A 24,305-nucleotide genomic window follows, 5' to 3' on the forward strand; every position below is an offset into this window, starting at 1 on the left:
CAAAGAGGAAGAAGTGGACAGATTATATTTGTGGTATCTTCTGTTTCTTTTTTTCTGGTGAATATCTCCTAGGAAGTGCACACAATGTGTAAGGGGTCATCAGCATCACCTTTAAAGAGGCTAGCATTAGACGCGCCGGAGTTGCGCCAGAGTTAAGCCCGTCTGCGCCCGTCCGCGGCCGGACGGGCCCAGGGGCCAGGGACGCTGCCCCTGCCATCTCTTATTCCCGCTCCACTCTAATGAGTCTACAAACCTTTGCCTGCCCTCTACCTCCCGAGACCTGGACCAGGATCTCCTCACTGGGGATACCAGGTCACTTTTCCCCTTCACTGGGGCCGCCGTCATTTCCCACCCTTCCGGTCCCTGCCGAGTCGCAGCTCCGGGTATTATACCTCAACACTCGCTCCATGGTCAGGCATCAAGCCGATATTTTCCACCTTCTTATGACAGAGAAGCCAGATGTCCTTTTACTATCTGAGACCTGGCTCACTGACGACTCCCTCCCCGACATCCTTGCCGCACTACCTCCTGACTACTTTCTGCTGAATACCAACCGCCCTGGAGGCCGCTCCGGTGGAGGGGTGGCAGCGGTAATACGGAAGAATCTCAAGATCATTGCCTCTGCCAATATGACCTTCCCCGATGTGGATAACCTGGTCCTCCGTCTTGGGACCGAGGTAGGCGCAGTTACCCTTATGGTACTTTACCGTCCCCCCTACCCCATGCCTTCCTTCCCTTCCTCCTTTACTGAACAGTTAACCAACCTTGCCACCTCTTCCCCCCGTACTATCATTATTGGGGATTTCAATTACTGGTTCCAGAATGAGGATGTCGGCCCCCACGCCACCGAACTGTTCGAGGCCCTTTCGAGCTTGGATTTTACACAACTAGTCAGGTCTGCCACTCATAGCGGTGGCCATATCCTTGACCACATTTGGGTTCACGGGGTCAAGTCCTCCTGCCCACTCATAACACCTTGTGTGTGGTCCGATCATTTCCTAATTGACACCACCTTTTCGGCCGTCGGCCAGATCAGGACCCCACTGCAGGAGGGCGGCACCGCACGCAAGTGGAGAGTCGCCGACTCCTCCAAACTCTTATCTCATCTCTCTCTTACCCGTCCTCTGTTCCCCACTGACTCAAGTACTGACGAGCTTCAGGGACAAGTTTCTGACTGGCTCACTATAGCCAGTGATACTTTCGCACCTTTAACCAAGTTTCCCCGATCCCGACACTATCATTCCCATAAATGGTTTACCCCTCACCTTAAGACTTTGCAGTTAGAACTCCGCCGACTCGAGCGCAGGTGGAGGAGAGACTACTGCTTATCTAGCAGAAGTGCATATGTGGCTGTGCGGAACGAGTACAAAACTGCTATTTCCGCAGCCAAAAAAGCTTATGCCTCAGACAAAATTTTATCTGCCCCCTGCAAGTCTAAGGAGATTTTTAAAATCCTCAATGAATTTACCTCTGATCCTAGGACACTTCCAACTCAGGCCTCCACACAAGAATCATGTAACGCGCTGAGCACTTTCTTTGTCCAAAAAATTGCCTCGATCAAAGATACCATTCCGACTATCCCCCCTGGCGCTGGCTCTGCTTCTCCCCCCCATAATGCTTTTTCTCTCACACTTTTCCCGCCCTTAGACCCTACCGCTTTGGCCACACTGGCCACCCGCGTTAAATCTGGATCCCCAGACGACTGCTGTCCCCCCACCATATTACGAAATATCTGCCACTCTTTACCTGATTGTATCCTTCCCCTGCTGAATTCTTCTTTGTCGTCCGGTACGGTACCCCGCTCCTTCAAGGAGGCCGTGTTGGTGCCTCTACTGAAGAAGCCTGGGGCTGATCCCGCCATCCCGGCAAATTACCGCCCCATCTCTCTCTTGCCTTTTTTCTCCAAAATTCTGGAAGCCCATGTCACCACCTGCCTCTCACAGTTTATTGAGAACTCCACCTTTCTTGAGACTAACCAGGCCGGCTTCAGACCCGGCCACTCTACGGAGACTGTCATCTTGGCCGTGCTGGATGCCCTGAGAGACGGTGCTGACAAGGGTACCTCCCAGGCCCTGGTTTTATTAGATCTGTCGGCTGCCTTCGACACGGTGGACCACAACATCCTTCTCCACCGTGTCGAGCAAGCTGGCATCCAGGGCCTGGCGTTGGCATGGGTCAAATCCTTCCTGACCGGGAGGTCTCAGACCCTTAGCCTGGGCACTTTTAGAGCTCCTCGGGAGCACCTGCCCTGTGGGGTCCCTCAGGGCTCCTCTCTGTCCCCCCTTCTTTTCAATCTTTATCTTCGACCCCTTCTTTTTTCCTTGAGGCAGTGGGACGTCACCGTCTTCAATTACGCGGACGACCTACAACTCATCTTCCCTCTTGATTCCCCTTCTGCTATCCCCAACTTTCAGGCTGTCATGTCCCACATCCTATTGTGGATGAGCCAAAATCAGCTTAAGCTGAATCCCGGAAAGACGGAGCTTCTCCTCCCTGGTAAGAGCTCTACCCACTGGGGTCCGCATTTTTGGCCGGCAGAACTTGGCCTTCCCCCCACCCCTGTGGCCTCGGTAAAAAGTCTAGGGATTACTATTGACTCCGGTCTCTCCCTCGGGCCTCAGGTGGGGACAGTTGTCTCCTCCTGCATGTTCCAGCTGCGCAGGATCAGGAAGGTGGCTTATCTCCTCACCCCTGAAGCTCTCCTGCAAGTAATCATGGCCCTCGTCCTCTCCCGCTTAGATTTCTCGAATGCTATCTATCATGGTCTGCCCAAAACATCTCTCTGCAGACTACAATTCATTCAGAATCAAGCGGCGAGATTGGCCTTTGGGAGTCCGAAATGGCAATCCGCCAAACCCCTTCTTTCCAAACTGCACTGGCTCCCCGTCGCCTCGAGGGCAGCCTTTAAGATCGGCTGCCTTACCTTTAAATCCTTATCTGGTTCCTGTCCTGCCTTTTTGAAATCTCTCATCAGGACTTACAGCCCCTCTCGGAACCTGAGATCCTCTCACCTGCACCTCTTACTCACTCCCCCTGTCAAACTCTGCAGATCCGGAGGCCGGAGATTCGCATTTCTGGCCCCCAAACTTTGGAATTCCTTCCCCATCTCTCTCAAAACTTCCAATTCCCTTACTCTCTTCCGTAAATCCCTAAAAACTTGGCTCTTCCCTCAATCTGCCTAAACCCTCCCAGTCCCCCAGTAGTCTGCCAGCGCCAGGAAACCCATGGTGTCAGCGCGCTTTATAAATGCCCCTTACAATACAATTAACTTGTCCTCCTGCTTAAGAATAGCCTTCATGAGGGGAGCGGTGGTCGAGTTTTCACACTTAGAAACACAGTATGGCATGGCGCAGACAGAGAAGTTTAGGTATCTACAAATCCGGCATGCACTTCAGGCAATCCTAGCATCAGGCACGACCATACCAGAGGCCAATCCATTGGAGGATAGACTTCTGACGGAACATATGAATAGGAGGGCGACATTCTTTACGTACCGAAAATTAGTCAACAACTTGCCAGATACGACGTCCAAGCTGCGACAAAAATGGTATCGGGATGTGGGTGACTTCGACGAGTCGGAGTGGCAAGAGGCACTTTCATCGCCACGTGAAACGGCCATACCCGCGCAGCTCAGACTGGTCCAACTTAAAGTATTACACCGCACGTATTACACTAGAACGACACTCTATGCAATAGGGAAAGCTCAACACCAATACTGTTTACGGAAATGTGGGGAGGAGGGTACATTTTTTCACACCTTCTGGGATTGTCCCCATATCGCAGCATACTGGGCTAAGGTAATGCGCACTATATCTCAGACTGTGGAAATTTAGTTATTGCCAGAACCACAACGCTGTCTGTTAAATGTATGGGAGCCCAATGACCTCACCCACCAAGAGCAGGATTGGGCGATGTTAGGTGTGACATTTGCTAAGCGCAACATTGCTATGTTGTGGGGGTCGGGTGAAACACCTACGCTCCGGAAATGGTGCAAGGACATGGACGAGGCAATGGTGGCCGAAAAGGCAGTTTTTATCCATCGTGGTTGTCCCCATAAATGGGAGAAGGTATGGGGAGCATGGTACATGTTTAGAGGATATATCTGGGACCCACCTGAACTCGAACTAGATGTTGTATCCACATAACATGACCGTGATGTCGGAAGGGTAGGTGGTGAGGGTCAAATGTATTGTTCACTCCAAAAAGTTGCTGTGGGAATGTGTAGCGTTGCCTTGATTTAAACCTCTAATTGCAGCCAATCATGAATATCTTCTGAATGTATTTTTTGCCCTGATTATCAAATTAATAAAAAGTAAAAAAAAAAAAAAAAGAATAGCCTTACAAGGTATTTTATGTCTTCCGCAGGCATTATAGGCAATCTGGTTCTTTCACTGACAGTTTCTACAAGTCAAACAGGATGTAAAGTCAGAACATTTTGGTGACAATGTACCGAAAAAGAGGAACAAGAAAAAGGCAGAACAACGGTATAAAACAGATGAGGATCCGGTGGCAACTTATATGGACTTACATCATCAGTTCCGGTGAAGTACTGTGGATGCTTGCTTGCTGCTATGCCCCTCCACCTGGCACCAGTGCCTCTACATTGCAGAATTGTTTCAGATCCAGCCTGGCACTTATAAGGAATCTGCTTGAGTGAGTATTCCTTAGAAATTATGTTTACTAAAATAAATTAAAACTTTACGGTTGGTCTTTTCAGTACCGTCCCTTAATTCCTCTCCATCCTGATTCAATTCATGCCGATTGATTTATATTCTATTCAGGGATATGGCCAAAAATAAAAAGCTGTAACCCCTTTAAGCCAAAAACAAACTTCTCTGTTACAACAGTTTTGATACCACTTTGAATATTTGAAAATGGATACATTTGCGTTCTTTCAAAAGGAGATGAGGCTCTACCTTCTACAACAATAATAGGTGAGTATGAGTAAGGGCAAACAAATAAAATATGAATACAATGAATGCTTCTGAAAGCCAATGAGAGACAAAGCCCAAGAGGAGAGAAGGTTCTACCTTGCCTCAATAAAAATAGGTGAGCATGAGTGGGGGCAAACTGACAAAATATGAATAAAATAAATGCTATTGGAAGCCACTGAGAGACAATGCCAAAATCGTGAGTCCATTTGGTGGATGCGTAGTAGCAGGAACCTAGTTAAAAAAAGTATGCAAAGGTAGATAATACATGGAGCCATAGGGAAGTTGTGGCATCAATGGTGTCCTGATAATCAGGATCAGAGAGCAAGAGAGAGGAACACTGAGATTGCAATAGGAACCACTGTGTATAAAGTGAATAAACTTCGATCTTGAAGGATCCTCACTGCACTTGTGCTGTCTATGTCAAGCAGCTGCTGGCTGCATACCTGCTTGGGGGCTGAGGGACAACTTCTCACTTATTTTAGAGTTACTGAAGGGACATGAAGTGAATTGGGGTGTTTGAAGCCTTGTACTCCATGGAGTCGGAATAGCGGCCAAAGGAAGACACTGAAGTCTGACAGGAAGACTTCCCTACTCAGATCTAGAGCAAAATGCAAACTTTTTTCACATCTTCAGCTGTGGTAGGTGTTAAGGATAAGTTACTTACCTGTAATCCTAGTTCTCTTCCAGGGGTATCCTCATCAAAGTCATAAGCACTGAATATTCCCGCCCATGTGCGGGACCCCGGAAACAATATAAAAATATATATGTATAAAACACATATATCTCGCTCCACATATATGTATGTACATATATCATTTTTCTCACATCAATGCAGCCCCAAAACTGAGGCTAAACAATGCAAACACATATACATGAACTGCAATTAGTAAGGAATCAAAAAACACATTAGGTCAAAAAATCCTTGAACTTTGTGTTTTAATGAGTCAAACCACTCATAAATCCTGAAAATTGCTTATAAATAGACATTGTTAGCCCTCAGGCTGCATTGCAAAACAATATCATAGAAAATGAAACCATTTTCACAATAACTGGCACCGTGCCTTTAAGGCAGCCATGACCCCAGGCTTCCCATCATGCCTCAGGGGTGACAGTTAGGTCAGTTGTTCTTTGCATAACCCTGAAGACAGGGCTCAACCACAAGATTGAAAACAAAACAGTACCAAATCTCATTTACCTGGGGAGGCGGGTGGGTTGCTTATGACTTTGATGAGGATACCCCTGGAAGAGAACTAGGATTACAGGTAAGTAACTTATCCTTCTCTTCCAGGGGATCCTCATCAATAGTTATAAGCACTGAATAGAATAGCAAGCCCATCAACCACCTGCAGGTAAATGAGAAGTACATGACCCAACCAATCATAACAGCCAAAAGAAATTCTAGCTGTTAAACAGATTCCTCAGGGAGGCCTGGCCCACCTGGGTATCTGCTCTCGTGTCAGAATCTAGACAGTAATGCCTGGTAAATGTATGGACAGACCTCCAGGTCGCCGCTTTACAAATCTCAGACATGGGCACATCCTGCAGGTAAGCCGCCGTGGCTGCTCTACCTCTAGTAGAATGCGCCTTAGGGGAACCCCCTAAAGTCTTCTGTGCCAATTGGTAAGCAAGCTTGATACACGAAACGATCCACCTGGAGATAGAACGTTTCGAGGCTGCATGACCAGTCCTGATCGAACCGTAGTTAACAAACAATTGATCAGAATGTCGAATAGACTTGGACCTGTCCAGATAGAACTTTAAAACCCTTTTCAGGTCCAGAGAGTGTAATGCCCTCTCAGCTGGAGTAGAGGGATTAGGAAAGAAAGTGGGTAAAGAGATAGACTGATTGACATGAAAATCTGATACCACTTTAGGCAGGAAAGAAGGATGCGTTCTAAGCACCACTCTGTTCAGGTGAAAAACCGTATACGGTTCTTTAGTACATAGGGCCTGAATTTCGCTCACCCTACGGGCTGACGTAATCGCTATCAAAAAAGCCGCTTTCCAGGAAATATGCTGTAAAGAAGCTTTATGAATAGGCTCAAAAGGTGAACCCATCAATTTTGATAGGACTAGGTTCAGCTCCCAAGGCGGAGCAGGAGGCCGAACAGGAGGATACACTTTCTTTAGACCCTGCAGGAAATCTTTTACTGCAGGAAGCTGAAAAAAAGAAGTTTGTGAAGGTGATCGCCTATAAGCTGTAATAGCGGCCAAATGCACCTTAATGGAGTTAAACTTCAAACCTGCTTTAGTCAGGTACAACAAGTATGGGAGAACTGCTTCTTCCTGACTTTTTACCGGATTGTGACCATTCTGCATGCACCACATATAGAATCTCTTCCACTTGCATGCATACGAATGTCTAGTGGAAGGGCGTCGTGCTTCTTTCAGAATGGCCATGCAGTCCTGTGGCAGCCCTAGATGGCCGTACTGTATGACCTCAGGAGCCAAGCTGCCAAGTTCAGTGACGGAAGGTTGGGATGGTGAATCCTCCCGTTCATCTTCGACAACAGGTCCTGCCTGCATGGTAGCCTCTTGTGAGGAGACACTGATAGGTGAAGTAGGTCTGTGTACCACCATTGTCTCGGCCAGTCTGGGGCAATCAGGATCATCGTTGTGCACGAGTGGTTCAGCTTGCTCACCACCTTCGGGATCAGCGGAAGGGGTGGGAAGGCGTACACAAACAGCCCCGACCAGTCCATTAACAGAGCATTCCCTCTCGTTCCTGGTCGATAGAACCTGGAGGCGAAGCTTGGGCATTTGGTGTTTTCGTCGTCTGCGAAGAGATCTATTGAAGGACGACCCCAAGACTGGAAAATGTCGTCTAGCACTTCGTCGTTGAGAACCCAGTCTTCTCTGTCTTCGAAGTGCCGACTTAGAGCGTCCGCCCTCACGTTCTGCTCTCCTGGGAGGTGGACTGACTGAACAGACAACTTGCGAGCTAGAAGCCAATGCCAGATGCGCTGAGCTTCCAGAGACAGAGTCCTTGATCGTGTTCCTCCCTGCTTGTTTAAATAGTACATCGTGGTGGTGTTGTCCGTCTGTACTAGAATCATTTTCTCCTGAAGCGAGGGAAGGAACGCTTTGAGAGCCAGGTGAACCGCTCTCAACTCCAGCAAGTTGATATGATAAGTGCTTTCCTTGGGAGACCACAGACCCTGCACTTGTAGGGGTCCCATGTGCGCTCCCCATCCTTGCAATGATGCATCTGTGATGATCGTTTGTGTTGGAGGCGGTTGATGGAAGAGAACCCCCATCTGCATGTTCTGTCTCTTTGTCCACCACTGGAGGGAAGATTGAGCAACCTCCGACAAAGTGATCCGATCGTCCCACTGATCTGAGTGTTGGTCCCATTTGTCCTCCAGATCCTGCTGAAGAGGACGCATCCGAAGTCTGGCGTTCGGCACTAGGAAGATGCAGGAAGCCATCGACCCCAAGAGCGAGGCTATCTTCCGCACCTTCTGGGACCTGTGGAGAAGAACTTGTTGGCACTTGAGGGCTATCGAAAACTGTCTCTCCTCCGAAGGAAACACTTTTCCTACTTCGGAGTCTAGCAGAGCTCCTAGGAAGTGGATCCTCTGAGTTGGTTGTGATACAGACTTGTTGAAATTGACATGTAGACCTAGACGTTGACAAAGTTCTATGCATGTCTTGAATTGATTCCTTACATTGCCTGGAGTTGGACCTTTCAACAGCCAATCGTCTAAGTATGGGTATACGAAGACTCCCCTGCGGCGTAGAGCTGCCGCCACCACTGCGACACACTTGGTGAACACTCTGGGAGCCGACTTCAACCCAAACGGGAGGACTTTGAACTGGTAGTGAGAGGTCCCCACCCGGAACCGAAGGAATCTTCTGTGATCTTGCCGTATTGGAATATGGAAGTACGCATCTTGAAGGTCCATCGAACACATCCAATCCCCCTGCCTGAGATGTGGATATATCTGATGAAGCGCCAACATGCGAAACTTTTCTTTTCGTACATGCAGATTGAGTGTTCTCAAGTCCAGAATGGGCCTGTATTCTTCCTTCTGGCCCTTTTTTCTGACCAGAAAATACCTCGAGTACACTCCTTTCCCCCTTTGGGACACCAGAACTCTCTCGATGGCTTCTTTCTCGAGGAGTGTAGCTACTTCTGCTTTTAACCTTTGTAGCTGGTGACTTGATGTTGACATCGGGGAAACGTGCGGAGGTAGACGATGGAAACGAAGACAGTACCCATTCTGCAGCATAGACAACACCCATTGATCTTTGGTGATGGCCTGCCACTCTGTCCTGTGATGCGCAATGCTTCCCCCCACTGGAGTGGGTAACGGCGCTGGGGGAAGTGAAGACTCATTGCTTCTGCTGCGCTTTATTGAAGTTGTTGCCTTGGCGCTGATTTCCATTTCCCTTGGAATTGCCCTTGCCTTTGTACTGTGTCTTTTGCTGGCCCTGCTGCTTCTGGCCTTTCTGCCATTGAGGGGTTTGAACCCTCTGCTTCGAATAACCCTTGTTGTTCGAACGGAATTTCTTCTTAAATTCCTTTTTCTTCTCGAGTCCCACCGCTTTGAGAGTGTCCAACTCGGTCTTCATCCGCTGCATTTCCTCATCCGCACTTGCCCCAAAGAGAGATGTGCCTGAAAAAGGAAGGTTCAGGATTCTTGCTTGAGCCTCCGGTTTTAATGCTGTGAGGCGTAACCAAGATGTTCTCCTTGCTGTAACTCCGTGCACATAGCCATGTGCCGCCAGAGTTACCCCATCTGCTGCCGATCCTATAATCTGGTTGGAGACTTGACTGCCCTCCATCAGAACCTCCTCAAAGTCCTTTCTGTCTTCTTCAGGGAGCTTTGCGGTAAATCTCTGAAGTGAGTCCCACAGAGACCTGTCATACCTGCCGAGCAGGGCTTCCGCGTTAGAAACCTTGAGGAAAGAGGCTGAGGTGTTACACACCCTTCTCCCCCATGAGTCCTGCACCTTGCTATCCTTATCCGGAGGTACCGTGGATGAGGAAGCCACCGCATTGGATTTTCTTGCCGCCGTAATGATCACTGAATCTGGCGGGGGATCAGCTTTGAGGAACAGAGGATCCTCTTCCGGAGGACGATACTTTTTGAGAATCCTCGCTGGAACGGACTTCACCGTTGCCGGAGTGAGGAAGACTTCATTCACATGTTCCATTATACCCGGAACCAACGGCAACAACGGTTTGGGTGCTGATCTATGTTGCAGGGTTTCGAATATGACAGTCGTCTTGACTTGTGGAGCTGTCATCGGTACTCCCAGTTTCAGGGCTCCCCTGCCCAAGATATCTTGGAACGAGAAAATATCCTCAGTTGGAGACACTCTTGAGCGTGGACTGTTAGTAAGAGTCGGGGAGTAATCCCTGTGAGATCGTGTTCTCGACGAACTTGAAGAACTACTTGTCCTCCTGGGCCTAGTTCTTCTGCTAGAACGCGTCTTGGAACGAGATCTCTCTCTGTGACGAGAATGTCTCTTGCTTGAGTGTTTAGAACGAGACCTTTCTCTGCGAAGAGGTTGGTCTCGATATCGCTTTAGGCGCTCCGCCGTCTCCTTGTCCTCTGCCCAGTGGTGAAGAGGTCTATTCCACCTTGGGGAAAGATGAACAGAAGGAGACTTGTGGATGGGATACTTCTCAGGTGTACGCGACCGTTGAGGTCGTTCCGTTCGATCCTGTTGCGATCTTGCAGGGGATTCGGACCTCCCCCTATTAGATGCGCCGCTCCGTCCATCCGAGGATCTGCCACTCCGAGATGATGAGGATGATGAGGAAAGACTCACCAGAGATCCAGAGGGAGACCTTGAGCGAGATCTTTCTTCTGCAAGTCTCCGTCTCTTGGCGGGGGGATCCTGCACTGGTGATTGTTCCACCTCCGCAGCCGATGCTGAACCTGGAGAACCCAACTGTGGCTCTAGGGCATGAGTCTGGACTAGCAAGGCACTTCCCTTGTCCCGAACCACCTCCTTTGATTTTGTAGGAGTAAAGTTCTTTGTTTGAGAAGAACTTCTCTCCCTGGATCTTTGTTGATCCCTCGACGGTGGTTGTATCGACGCCGAGCGCCGAGCAGGAAGACGCTCCCTCGACGTCGACCGTGATTTCTCCGTCGACCTCGGGTGGCCATGGCTGTCCTTCGACGTTGAAGGCTGTCTGCTCGACGTCGATGGAGGCTGTTTCGACGCCGATCGCCGTTGACTTGATGGCGACTGGGCGTGCCTCGACTCCAAATGCCGCTCCGACGTCGAACGCTCTCGTCCAGGCGTCGACGTTGGCTGCATCGACGTCGACCGATGATGTGTCGACAGAGGCTCCCTCGACGTCGAACGACCATGGCTAGTCGTCGACGGAGGATGGCTCGACGTCGAACGTCGATGGACCGACGTCGACGGAGAATGCCTCGACGTCACAGCATGACGATGCTGTTTCGACGTCACACGGCTCGCCGTCGAGCTCTTCCACTTCGACGGCGACCTGTCCCTCGACGCTGACTGAAGCGGAGGTACCTTCGATGTAGACGCTGAAGACATCTTCTTCGTCGCCGTCGACTGCTTCTCCAACGCCGATCCCGACGTCGAATGTGAACCAGTCGGGGCTCCTCTCGACGTCGACCGCGTCTTCCGACTTTTCTGCTTCTTGGGAGATCTTCCTCTCTCAGAAAGCCCATAAGCTCTAATCCTCTCTCGATCCTTAAGAGTCCTGGAAGATAAAACCTGGCAGTGTTCACAGGTTTTAGAGGAATGAGAGTCTGGTAGGCACAGGATACAGACTGAATGAGAGTCAGTCTTTGCCTTTTTCCTTCCACATGAAGGACAGTTGTTGAAGAGAGAAGGCATCTTTGACAGGAAAAATACCTTTTTTTAAGCACAAAAAGTGTTCAAACAGCACTCTATGTCTAAAAGACGTCGAGTGAAGTCAAAAATTCTAGTAAAAGCTGAATATTTTTTGACAGAAAGTCAAAAAGAAAAGGAGCTGTGTTTCACCAGGGTCCTGACTGAAGGAGCCGGAAAGAACAACTGACCTAACTGTCACCCCTGAGGCATGATGGGAAGCCTGGGGTCATGGCTGCCTTAAAGGCACGGTGCCAGTTATTGTGAAAATGGTTTCATTTTCTATGATATTGTTTTGCAATGCAGCCTGAGGGCTAACAATGTCTATTTATAAGCAATTTTCAGGATTTATGAGTGGTTTGACTCATTAAAACACAAAGTTCAAGGATTTTTTGACCTAATGTGTTTTTTGATTCCTTACTAATTGCAGTTCATGTATATGTGTTTGCATTGTTTAGCCTCAGTTTTGGGGCTGCATTGATGTGAGAAAAATGATATATGTACATACATATATGTGGAGCGAGATATATGTGTTTTATACATATATATTTTTATATTGTTTCCGGGGTCCCGCACATGGGCGGGAATATTCAGTGCTTATGACTATTGATGAGGATCCCCTGGAAGAGAAACTGGCTTTACAAGTCCATTCACAGCTCTAGTTTATTACAGCCTCAGTCTCTGCATTTCAAACATATGCTATCCAGTCAGGGCTAGCACAGTTTAAACCACATAAATTAAAGACCAGCTATAGTAAATAATATTGCAGAAGTACTTGCTACGTTGAAGGCATGCGTTGAAGGATGTCCTTATTTTTATCTGAGCAGAGAAGTGGAAGTGAAGAAAGGATGCTGAGGAGTCACCCTGTATTTGACACATCGGGGTACTCGTAACATTGGGGCAACAGGGCTGGACAGCAGAATTATGGGGTAAATTACAATTTGGCAGACAGAATCAGTGTAAACTTGTTGTTTTTCCGTTCGGCCATATCCACGACCACACCACCTCACCCCATTTAGATCTGGGTAGCTGGCTCTACCTTTGAAAGCAATTATCCAGCACCCCATCCACTAGAGTACCGCCAGCTAATGAATGTCGGAAGGCCCCCAGTAACATTGTATTTCTTAGAAGAAAAAATATTAAGAAACACTGAGAAACCAGAACACGGTTGACCAGGCGACCATGAGATGGTGGCCTGAAAGGCAATCATTTTTAGTCTAAAACGCTCCAAGGTTGTCAGGGAAAGACAATTCATTAAAATGCTCTGCTAACTAGCGGCGAGGTCCTGATTCAGGGGAACAGCTCCAGCCAAGTAGGCAGCATCGGGCCTAGGCTGGCCAATCAGTTTAGTGGCCTGCCTGTCAAACCATAATTAACCTCTTTAGTATCTCTGGTGCAACTAGCATCCAGCTGTGTAAAGTTTCTTGGAAATCCCGTATCTGCACTTAGGATTATTTCAACAAACTCTGAATCTTCAATAGGATAGTAAGAAAGTAAAACTAATTACAAAAATGAATTGCTGTTTTAATATCAAGGGATTCAACATAAAATCGTTTCCAAAAAACATACTGATTTTTTATTTTATACATCTGGGAATGCAGACCAGTTAGAAAACGAACTACTTATTGTGTTAGACCATATTATGCAATTATTTTTTTTACACTACAAATGATGCATTTTTAAAACACTATATGTTAAAACTACGACATACCTGCACATTATTGACAAAATTTCCTTCAATCTTCATGATGTTTGTTAGGCTCAAGGAATCCGTGCTGATAGGAAAAGCAACTTCTGAATCGGCCTCGACTGTAATCTTTTCCATCTTTAACGTGATAGTAGTGTTGTTCAAAATGTCAAAAGCTGGAGGGACAAATCATTAATAACATTTTTATGTGTTCATAGATACAGCTGTGAATGATTTTTTATAAAAACACGGACATAGTGAAGTCAAAATTCTTTAACACAGATCCTTATGTTCATATGATCTAGCACGTAAAAATAAATCAGATACTGGATACAAAGCCAGACAAGCAGTACCATACTCTTCACCACTTTCCTGCGTATCATGACACAAGACACTCTACTTTGCATCAAGCTTGGCCAAAGCATACTGTTATGCTGCTTGTTCTTGCTTTTTTGCTGTGATAGAAAGCTGCTAGGTGATTACTTTACGAATCTTGAAGTCATTGAAACTCACCCAAGTGAACGCGTTTAATTTCGTAATGATTCACAGGATTTATGTATTCAAATCATGCAACATTTTGATACCCAGTGAATATGCTGTCTATAATTACCCACCATCTTCTGACGTTGGGGTTTTTCCATTAAGCCCCATCAATGCCATAACTACTAGTACAATCACTTACTATTCTAAGCTAGTTGTACATCTGGTTCTGCATGCTTGAAATATTGCACTCCATTGTTACTCATCTAGTCAATGTAACTTCATCAGATAAAATAAACTGCTTAATGGCTCCAAAAACTCTTTTACAATCACGCAGAGTACTAAAGGGATTATACTCTTCAAGTGTATGACTTTGCTATGGCTGGTATTAAGCATTTATTTTTTTATCTATTTCAAATTTTATATGTCCTCATTCCCTATACGTGAGTTTTTTTTATTTTTTATGATTCTGTGGCCAAGTTAATCAGTGCAGGTCCGACATGAGTAGTGCTTGAAAGAATTTGTCGGATTATGGCACCTAAAGTAGTAGGGTAGTGAAAGCTGTCAATCTCCAACTCAATAAACACCTGGAGAGAAACAACCTGCTGGACCCTTCCCAAACAGGTTTCAGAGCCAAGCACAGCATCGAGACAGTCCTGGTCGTATTAACAGAAGACTTCAGCACATTTCTCGACCAAGGGGAATCAGCTGTTCTGATCCTGCTCGACCTCTCCGCAGCCTTCAACACTGTCTCCCACCACACACTCATCGATCAACTGTGCCAGATCGGAGGAGGAGCTTCGCGCGTTTCCAAGATGGACGTGTGAGCTAAGGGCTCCCGATACCCTTTCCGCCTCCCGCAACTATCCTGTGTATAATCCTGATTTGGACGACGGGTACTTGTTATTGATGCCCTGCTGATGCCCACATTCTTTTCGAAAATCGATTTGGCCGCCGGACACCGGACTTACTGCACTTTGAACTTTGAGGCCCACATCGTATGCCAACCGGGGGCTCGAGTCCCCGAGGTACCCAGGTGGTAATCGAACAACAACGGCTGATACGCCACGCCCTCTACCCCTGGGTTACTTTCGGTTTCGTTTTCGGTCGTTGTGGTCGGCAACTTGCCGCCGATCGGCACTCCGGCTCTGTTATTGCTGCCAACCTTCAGTCAGCGTTGGATCCCTGCCCTCTTGCCTTTACGAACTTGCCACGACGGTAATCACTTTGACCAGATCCTAAATGTCCCGTCGGAGTTTGTTGCCCATCATGGCGGGCAGGGCGGTTGTTGAGAAGCGCACCACCAGAGGCCCGTCCCGGGGAGGGGTTGCCCAATCCCAGACTATCGATCGCTTTACTCGCCCTCAGGGATCCCCGGGCGGGTCGAGTGGGGCCCTCGGGGAAACTGGTGACTGTGCTCCTGAAATTGAGGAGCCAACTTTGAAGGACGTTATGGGCGCCATTGTGGGTGTCCGGACCACCATGGGCCAGCAATACGAAACCGTGGCAGCTAAGATAGACACGGTGGCGATCGAGGTCACCCTCATCAGGGCGGACTTGGGGAAAACTAATGAACGGGTCAAGTCCCTTGATATTAAGACTGCGAGTCTGACCACAGATGTCTCGGATCTTCAGACCACAGTTCGCAATCTCCGGACGACTAATGATCTGTTTGCCCGTTGGCTGGAGGATTTCGAGGGCCGGGCCAGACGCAACAACGTTCGCATTGTGGGTGTTCCGGAGCCCTCCGCGGACCTGCCCGTAGACGTCCTGGTGGAGGACCTCGTGTTGAAACACCTGGCACCGAAGGGCCTCAGTACACTTTTCGCTGTGGAACGGGCTCATCGAGTCCCTGGTGGGAAGCCGAAGTTGGGAGCCGCTCCGCGACCCATAATAGCCAGGATTTTTAATTTCCGGGACAGAGACGCTATCCTGCAAGCCTCCCGCACGAATGGACCCACCAAATTTGAGAATGTATCGATCAGTTTTTACCCGGACTTTACCCAGGCGGTGCAGAAGCAACGAATGGGCTTCATGGGAGTGAAAAGGCGCCTTAGAGATTTGGGACTGAAATATGCTATGCTTTTCCCGGCCCGCCTGAGGATCGAGCATGAGGATCATGCGTTTTTCTTTGATCGCCCTGAGGTGGCCAGTGACTGGTTAGACACTTTGCCGACGCGCCATGATGGCCCGGAGAGCTCGAGGGGCGCTGAAGGCGGTTTGACGGAACAGGAGTAGTGAGTCTGCATCGGCGAACCTGACTTCACGGCAGTGGCTCAGAGACTGTGTTTTGATAATATGGGTACCCGAGGGGTGGGGGGGAATGGGGAATCTTCCTCCTAGGTAAGTTTAATGGGGGGACAGGCACACTGCAAGTTGGGGTGGCTTTTTGGTCTACCGCAGGGGTGCAGGGAGGGGGGTTTGTGTTTTGTGGGTTCACTGGGGGTGGTGGGGGGGTTCTTTCTTTCTTGTTTGTATCGAGGCTGCGCTTTGTTCCATATTTGCTGCTATGTGCTTGTTTCGTGGTGGGGGGGCAGACTGTTTACTTCTGGGATTGGGGGTAGGGGGCTGAGGGTGTTGAGCTGGAACGTTAACGGTCTTGGTGACAGGATAAAGCGGGGGATAGTACTGCAGTATTTGAAGCGATCCTCCCCAGATGTGGTTTTGCTCCAGGAGACGCACTTGGTGGGTAATACGTGTCGGGCATTGACTAGGCGAGGTTACCGTTTGGTGGCCCATTCCGGCTTTACCACTGGATCGAGGGGGGCAGGTATCCTGGTTAGGAACTCCCTCCCCCTGGAGATAGATGGCACGGTGTTGGATGACAAAGGCCGCTACGCGGCTATTACGGGGAGGTGGGAGGGAAAGTTGATCTCCATATTGTCTGTATATGTTCCGCCTGGTCTGCAGTCTACTACATTCACCGATTTGGGTGGGGTGATTCTGGGGCTGCCTGATGGTTTGTTGGTAGTGGGTGGCGATTTTAATTCTGTGGTTAACGGAGAGAGTGACCGTAGCCCCCCAGGCTTCTTCCCGCATCGCAGTTATGGCTGGGGAAATTTTTGGATGCATTTGGGCTGGCGGATTGTTGGAGACAGCTGCACCCTGGACAGCTCCAGTACACCTTCCACTCGGGAGCTCATGGGAGTCTCTCGAGACTCGATTATATCCTCGTGCAGGTGGTGCAGTTGGTCTCGGTACGTGAAATCAAGCACTTGGCTAGGGGGATTTCCGACCACTCCCCGCTTTGGCTTCAAATCGATGTACAGCTGGGGGCTGGGGGTCGGATTGCCCCGATCAATCCATGGCATTTTCAGAATCCCAAAATTAGATCGGAGGTGGTCAAGTGTATGGACTTCTACTTTGCTGAAAATGAGGGATCGGTGTCCTCCCCGGTCTCCCTGTGGGAGGCCTATAAAACTGTGATCCGTGGTCAGACTCTGTCTTTGATCGCTGGCGAGAGGAGGCGCAAAAATGAGGAGGTGGTGAGCTTGGAAACTGAAATTGCTGGGTTGGAGGAACAGTTGGAGTCTGGGGTTACACCCGAGCGATTGCACTTTTTAGCTCTTAAGCAATCTGAATACAGGGCTTTGGTGACTGACGCGGCTGAGGCGATGAACCGTGTGCAACAGGGGCGTTTGTATGATGTGGGTGATAAAGCGGGAAAGCTGATTGCTTGGCTGGACAGACGAGACAGACTGAATCGAGTGGTGCCTGTGGTTGAGAAAGTGGACGGTACGCGTGTGGTGGACCCGATTGAGATAGTCGAGGTGTTTGCCCGGCACTTTCGGGTTGTATACGCGCCGGTCTCGAATATGCCAGAGGAGGACTCGCACTTGTTGCTTCGTGATCTCGTGCTGCCTAGTCTCTCGGAGTCGGACAGGGTGCTTATGGAGGCGGACTTTTCCACTGATGAGGTTGCACTCGCTATACGCTCCCTTCGCTCGGGGAAGGCCTCTGGTCCGAACGGTATACCAGTTGAATTATACAAGCTATGCCTGGACAAAATGGCGCCGTATCTTAGTCGGATGTTTGCGGCATCGCGAGACCTTGGGTCCCTTCCTAGGGACCAGAGGCTGGCGTCCATTGTGGTTATCCATAAAGATGGTAAGCCCCGCGAGCGCTGCTCATCGTATCGACCGATATCACTTTTGAATGCGGAACCCAAGATATTGGCGAAGCTTCTGGCAAATCGATTGGTCACGGTGATTAGCGATTTGATACACCCGGACCAGTCTGGTTTTATTCCTCGTCGGAATACTGCGCTCAATCTCCGCCGTCTTCACGGTGTCCTTGCGAGGGCGGGGTCTCTCAATGAACCGGCCATCTTGGTTTCCCTTGATGCCTCGATGGCCTTTGACACGGTCGAGTGGCCGTATTTGTGGGCTGCTCTTGCTAAATTTTGTTTCGGCCCGAAGTTCATTACGTGGGTCAAGCTTCTGTATGAGCAGCCGTTGGCTCAGGCTGTGGTTAACGGCGGAGCCTCGGAGCCCTTTGTTCTCGGACAAGGCAGGGGTGTCCTCTGTCGCCGCTTCTATTTGCGCTCGCGCTTGAACCCCTTGCCGCGTGGCTCCGCTGGGAGCCCTCACTCAAGGGTATTCGATGGTCCCCCGACTTCGAAGATCGCATATCACTATATGCCGATGACATATTACTGTACCTGACCTCCCCCCGTAAGTCACTAGGAGTCCTCTTCGACGTTTTGAATTCCTTCGGACGAAACTCCGGTTTAGTTATCAATTGGGCCAAGTCTTGTATTTTCCCACTGACTGGAGACTCGCCCTCTCTGCCCCGCACTTGCCCGATCCCGGTTTCTAGAGGTGGTTTTAAGTATTTGGGGATCTATATTTCACTGGACCCCATGGTGCGCTACGAGCGGAATTTGTTACCTCCGCTTGTCCGGCTTCGGTCGGACATTGCGGCATGGTGTAGTTTACCCTTGTCCCCTCTAGGAAGAGCTGCCCTGTTTAAGATGATGTCTCTTCCCCGTTTTCTGTATGCCGTCCAAAACACGCTTAATCTGGTGCCGGCCAGTTACTTTCGTGAAATCGAGGGCCTCCAGAGGAGACTAGTGTGGGCTGGATGGCCCCGCATTGCGTTGGCGAAGTTGACGTTGCCCTGGTACGATGGTGGTATAGCATTGCCTGATATTAAAAGATACTACTGGGCCTCTCAGCTGAGCGCTGTGAACCATGCCATGTACGGTCCAGCTCCGAATCCTGCATTTGAGATGGATCGGTGGCTGCTGCCCGGGGGTGATTATTATAGGGCGCTGTATTCTCGAGGCGCCAGGAGGAACCTGACTTGTCCCACTGGAGTGGCAGTGCGAGTGTGGGGTAGTGCGACCACGGCTACGGGGTGGGCGGATAGACTGACCAGAGCGACCCCATTGTTTGCCGCTGAGAGACTGGGGGAGCTATGGACGTCGAAGGGTTTCGATAGATGGGACCTCATTGGCATTAGTAAAGTGGGCGATCTCTGGGCTAAAAATAGAGTTAAGACCTTTGCTGAATTGAAGCAGGAATATAATTTGAATGACAGGGAGTATTTTCGCTATTTCCAGGTTCGACATGCCATTGACTCGGTTTTTCCAGCCGGATCTACTATCCCGGAGTGTTCTCCCCTGGAGGACAGGGTGCTGGACGGGCATGTCCCGGACAGCACTATCTCTCTTATCTATAAAAAAACTCATTAATGATCGCTCGGACCTGCTTGTTCAGCTTCGGAGTGCTTGGACTAACGATGGGCTGGAGTTGGATGATGAAGACTGGCAGGCTGCGATATCCTCTCCTAAAGAGGTCGCAATCCCGGCGCGTCTGCGACTCGTACAGCTGAAGATTCTGCACCGAGTCTATGTCACGGGTCCACGATTGATGCATATGGGTTTTTCTGCGGATGGGCTGTGTAGGCGTGGCTGTGGTGTGCTTGCTACTTTCCTCCACATCATATGGGAATGTCCGGAAGTGGTGTCTTTTTGGACTAGAGTGCATGCGGTGATGGGTGAGGTGACGGGCGTTGAGTTGTTGCCTGAGGCCAGGCGCTGTTTGTTGAACATCTGGGAGCCGAATGACTGCACTGTTGCTCAGACTCAATGGGTCACGCTGGGGAACATGATTGCGAAAAGAGACATTGCTCAATTGTGGGGATCTCAGAGGGCACCATCAGTTCGCAACTGGGAAGAGCACATGGACTGGTGCATGTTCAGAGAAAAAATTGTGTATGTTTCCCGTGGCAGGCCCAAGAAGTGGGGCAGGATTTGGGACCAATGGAACTCATATCGAGGGGGGATATGTGATCCCCCCCTTACTGAACCTCCCGACACTGTACGTTTCGGTTTCCTAATTTCCCGTGTTCTACGATTTGTTTTTTGCTCTGTGTCCCACCCCCTTCTCCTGGTATCTCTCCTGTTTCTTAACACTGTTCTTTGTTCGCCTCTCCCCGCGCCATATGGAACTGATATTATATTGCAGGGCACAGCCTCGACTCTTTTTTCGATTACGTTTTATTGTTTATTTGTATAAAATGTGAAACCTTTTCAACATCCTTTCATTCGTAGCATTTTGAGTAATGTCCTGCAATATCGCTGCCGGACCTTCGGTTGTCGGCTGATGAGCTGTGTTCTACTGCGCTACTGTTATTGTATGTGACTGGCCGGCCCTGGCGGTTGTAGACCTGTAATTGTATTCCTTTCTTGCTAATAAAGGGTTTAAAAAAAAAAAGAAAAAAAGAAAACTGTGCCAGATCGGGAACTTAGACGACGCGCTCAGATGGATGGCATCCTTTCTCACAGGGTACACCAAGAGGATCAGTCTCCCTCGCTTCAAGTCAAAACCAAATCACACCATCTACACCGACGACGCCCAGCTCGTCCTCTCGCTCTCAGTGGACCCCACCACGATGAAGACCAACTTCCACAAATGTAGGAAGAACATCTCAGCCTGGATGAGGAACAACTGCATGAAGCTTAACATGGACAAAACTGAAGTACTGATCTTCGGCAGACACACCTCCCTCTGGAACAACTCCTGGTGGCCACCGGAACTCGGACCCTCCCCCACTCCAAAAGACCATGCCCGCAACCTCGGCAACCTCCTGGACAGGGAAGTCTCCATGAAGTGTCAGGTCAATGCTGTCTCCTCAGCCTGCTTCCAAACCCCCCACCTGCTCTGCGAAGTCTTCAAGTGGCTCCCCATCAGCACCAGGAAAATAGTGGCGCAGGCCCTCATCACCAGCTTGCTGGACTATGGCAACAGACTCTAAGTAGGCACCACAACCGAACTCATGAAAAGAAGCCAGATGATCCAGAACGCAGCAGCAAGACATCCTCAACCTGCCCAAGACGACACACATCACCCACCACCCCAAAGACCTCCACTGGCTAAACATCCAGAAAAGATGCCAATGCAATACTTGTGACCTACGCCTACAAAGCCCTCCATGACCAAGGACCCGCCTACATGAACAACTGCCTGAATTTCCGCCTACCTCCCAGGAACCTCCGCTCTGCCCAACTCACACTTGCACAAATACCACGCATCCGCCACTGGCGCACCGGAGAATGCTCCTCCTTCCATCTTGCAGCCAAATCCTGGAACACCCTTCCCTCCCACCTCCATACTTCACCCTTGTTGACTCACTTCAGGAACGGACTCAAGACCTGGCTCTTTAATTGATTCCCGCAGAACAGCGCCAGGATAGACTGGCGGTGCCTCTGTTAGGGTGCTGGGGCGTTGTCCCACTCATTATTTTGCCCCCTTATCCCCCCCAATAAATGATTAGTAAACCTTATTATCTCTGCAGCACTTTGCAGCTTAACTCCACAACTGATCGGACGAGGAGCGCACCTGGCAGGTGCTGGAAAGCCAAGGCTGTGTGGGACTGACGGGGTGGGGCTTAAATTGAAACAAAATTGTCAGTCAATCCCAGACACCAGCGTGACTGCCATACTAAGTAGCCCAAGTGCACATAAGATTAGACTGCAGACTTTCTCCAACCAGCCCAACATGCGCACTAGGTCTCCAGAGCATCGGCAACTCAGCACACATTAGTGAGACCGGAGGTGACTCAAAGCCACAGCCTCTGGTCTCAGTATGAGTGGTGAGATCCCATGCCCCAGCCAATCCTGGCGCTGCAGCAACAGCAGGACCAGCATTAGGATTGACTGATATATTCCATAAAGAGCAGTGCACTTGAACAAAACATTTTTCATCAGTCTCTTTGTATTTTCTTTCAGTCCTTTATTATCAAATCCAAACAAAATTTCACTAAAAAGCAGCCAACGCTTTTCGTTCTATGAGAACTTCTTCAGGGCTCTTTAGTCCAACTACTTAGTAATCATTATCCATACTCAGTTCACAAATTAAGTAATCTTGAGGCAATAATATACATCCGACTAAGCATCAAGTCTACTCAGCACACCAAAAACAAAGTACGTAAACAGTAGGAAAGATACCCTTAATCTGTACTTTAATCCACAGTGGGATATAATCCGCTGTGATAAGCGGTCAACCGAACCTCCCGTATGACATCCAGCGCCAAAGATTCCTAGGATTGACTTTGACTGAGATGTGGCGGTGTTGCTAGTGGCCTTTTGATTAATTTCAAAGTGCACACATGACGTGAGGTAGTGCCACGGAGGAGGTGGTTAGCCAGCTGCCATTAAATAGCCCCCCTACTAACCTGTCCTGTTGCAGAGAGCAATGCCACACCGCGCCCCAGGTCTCACCGAAGACGCCTGCTGACGCCGCCACCGACCTGTTGCTCGCACCGCGACCTGTGGGCGCTGCACTGCCTCGCATCACGACGACGCCTTGGCTTCCCTGACGCAGCCCCTCCACGCTGAAATCAATGCCGCTGCTTGCACTGTGGTTCTAGGGCACCGCTCGTAAAGTTACACGATGCACCGCCCTCATCCCGCACCGCAGCCTTGGCCTACAGACACCAGCACCATCGACTCGCGTTCGTCAGCCAACGACATCGCTTCAGCAATGACGGCGACGCTGCTTGCAATGTGACCTACCAGTACAGTGACAAGCACCGCCTTCACCTCGCACCGCAACGCTGGTCTGACCGATGGCGCCATCTGACGATGCCACCGAGCCGCTGCTCGCACCGCAACCTGAGGACACCGCACCGCTGCACTTCGCACTGCAGCACCAGACGCCAGCGCTCCTGATCCAAACAAAAAGGAGCTCGACCTGCAACGCGTGTGACTTCAAGGGCCTCGGCGTCCTGCATCTCTAACAGGTACTGTTTGCGGGTCTTCTCGATACCGTAGCTGGTCCGCGACGAGCCTGAACTGTTTGGATTTGTTTGCTCACGACGCCGTGATAATCTTGGACGGAGCTATCGACATCAAGGAACTGTTTTTAAAGCGAATTTTCATAACTGTAGATTTTTAAGTATAGTAGTGTGGATTCTTCTAGTTTTTGGTCTTGTATATAAAAATATTTGTTATTTTTCTAAACTGATGTGGTGTCCTTTTGAAGTGCTTACACTGTATTACTGTTGGTTATGTGAAAATGCTTTACACACTGCCTCTAAGATAAGCCTGACTGCTTGTGCCAAGCTACCAAGTGGGTGAGCAGGGGTTATTTTAGGAGTGTAACTCCCTTGTCCTGACTAGGAAGAAGGGTCCCTACTTGGACAAAGGTGCAAGCCCTTGCCAACTAGAGACCCCCATTTGTAACAACCACGCTACAAATTTGTTTCATCTACAGGCGTATATCATTTTAGTGGAGGGACGCCTGGCTGCCAAGATAACATTACAGACTTCAGGAGGAAGGTCGAAAGCTGCCAACTGTCACTGCTCAATCTCCACGCAAGGAGGTGGAGGCTGGACAGGTTCAGGTGGAGGACCGTCCCCTGCTGCTGCGACAGAAGATCCTCCCAAAGAGGCAGTCTGATCAGAGGATCAATGTCCATGTATAAGAGCTCAGGATACCAGACTCTTCGTGCCCAATCCGGAGCCACAAGGATGACTTGGGCACGGTCGCGCTTGATTTTCTTCAGCACTATAGGCAGAAGTGGTATAGGCGTAAAGGCGTATAGAAGACTGCAGCTCCATTCATGACAAAACGGTACAAAAGGGGGTGGTGATGGACGGAAGCATCTGAACCAATCAAACACTCACACCCAGTCAACAGATCTGGGTTTAATCCATCACTGTTCTTTAGCCCACTCTGCCACCCCAGTTCAGACATGGCCATATGCAAATCAGTCTGACCCTGTGCCTCATGGGAACAGTCCAGCCCGAACTGCCAAGCCATGCCTTCCCTGGACCGGAAACAAGCTTCCTAGGACCGGTTTCTGGCATTTCAGCCGTCTTCAGCCAGGCTTGCTTGAATCCAGTGGCAAAGTGAGCAAGGGACTCAACGTCT

General features: G+C 49.4%; 1 protein-coding gene across 2 annotated transcripts in view; it reads right to left on the bottom strand.

Moving 5' to 3' along the window:
- Nucleotides 1-24,305, bottom strand: part of VPS13D (vacuolar protein sorting 13 homolog D) — a 2,979,414-nt gene that overhangs the window by 2,597,507 nt on the left and 357,602 nt on the right. For both annotated transcript variants that reach the window (XM_078642819.1, XM_078642818.1), the window contains exon 20: nt 13,471-13,622. In XM_078642819.1, coding sequence (XP_078498945.1) covers nt 13,471-13,622 — 152 coding nt within the window. The remainder of the gene's footprint in view (nt 1-13,470; nt 13,623-24,305) is intronic.

Source organism: Lissotriton helveticus, chromosome 5_1 (assembly GCF_964261635.1).
Source record: "Lissotriton helveticus chromosome 5_1, aLisHel1.1, whole genome shotgun sequence".
Taxonomy (NCBI): domain Eukaryota; kingdom Metazoa; phylum Chordata; class Amphibia; order Caudata; family Salamandridae; genus Lissotriton; species Lissotriton helveticus.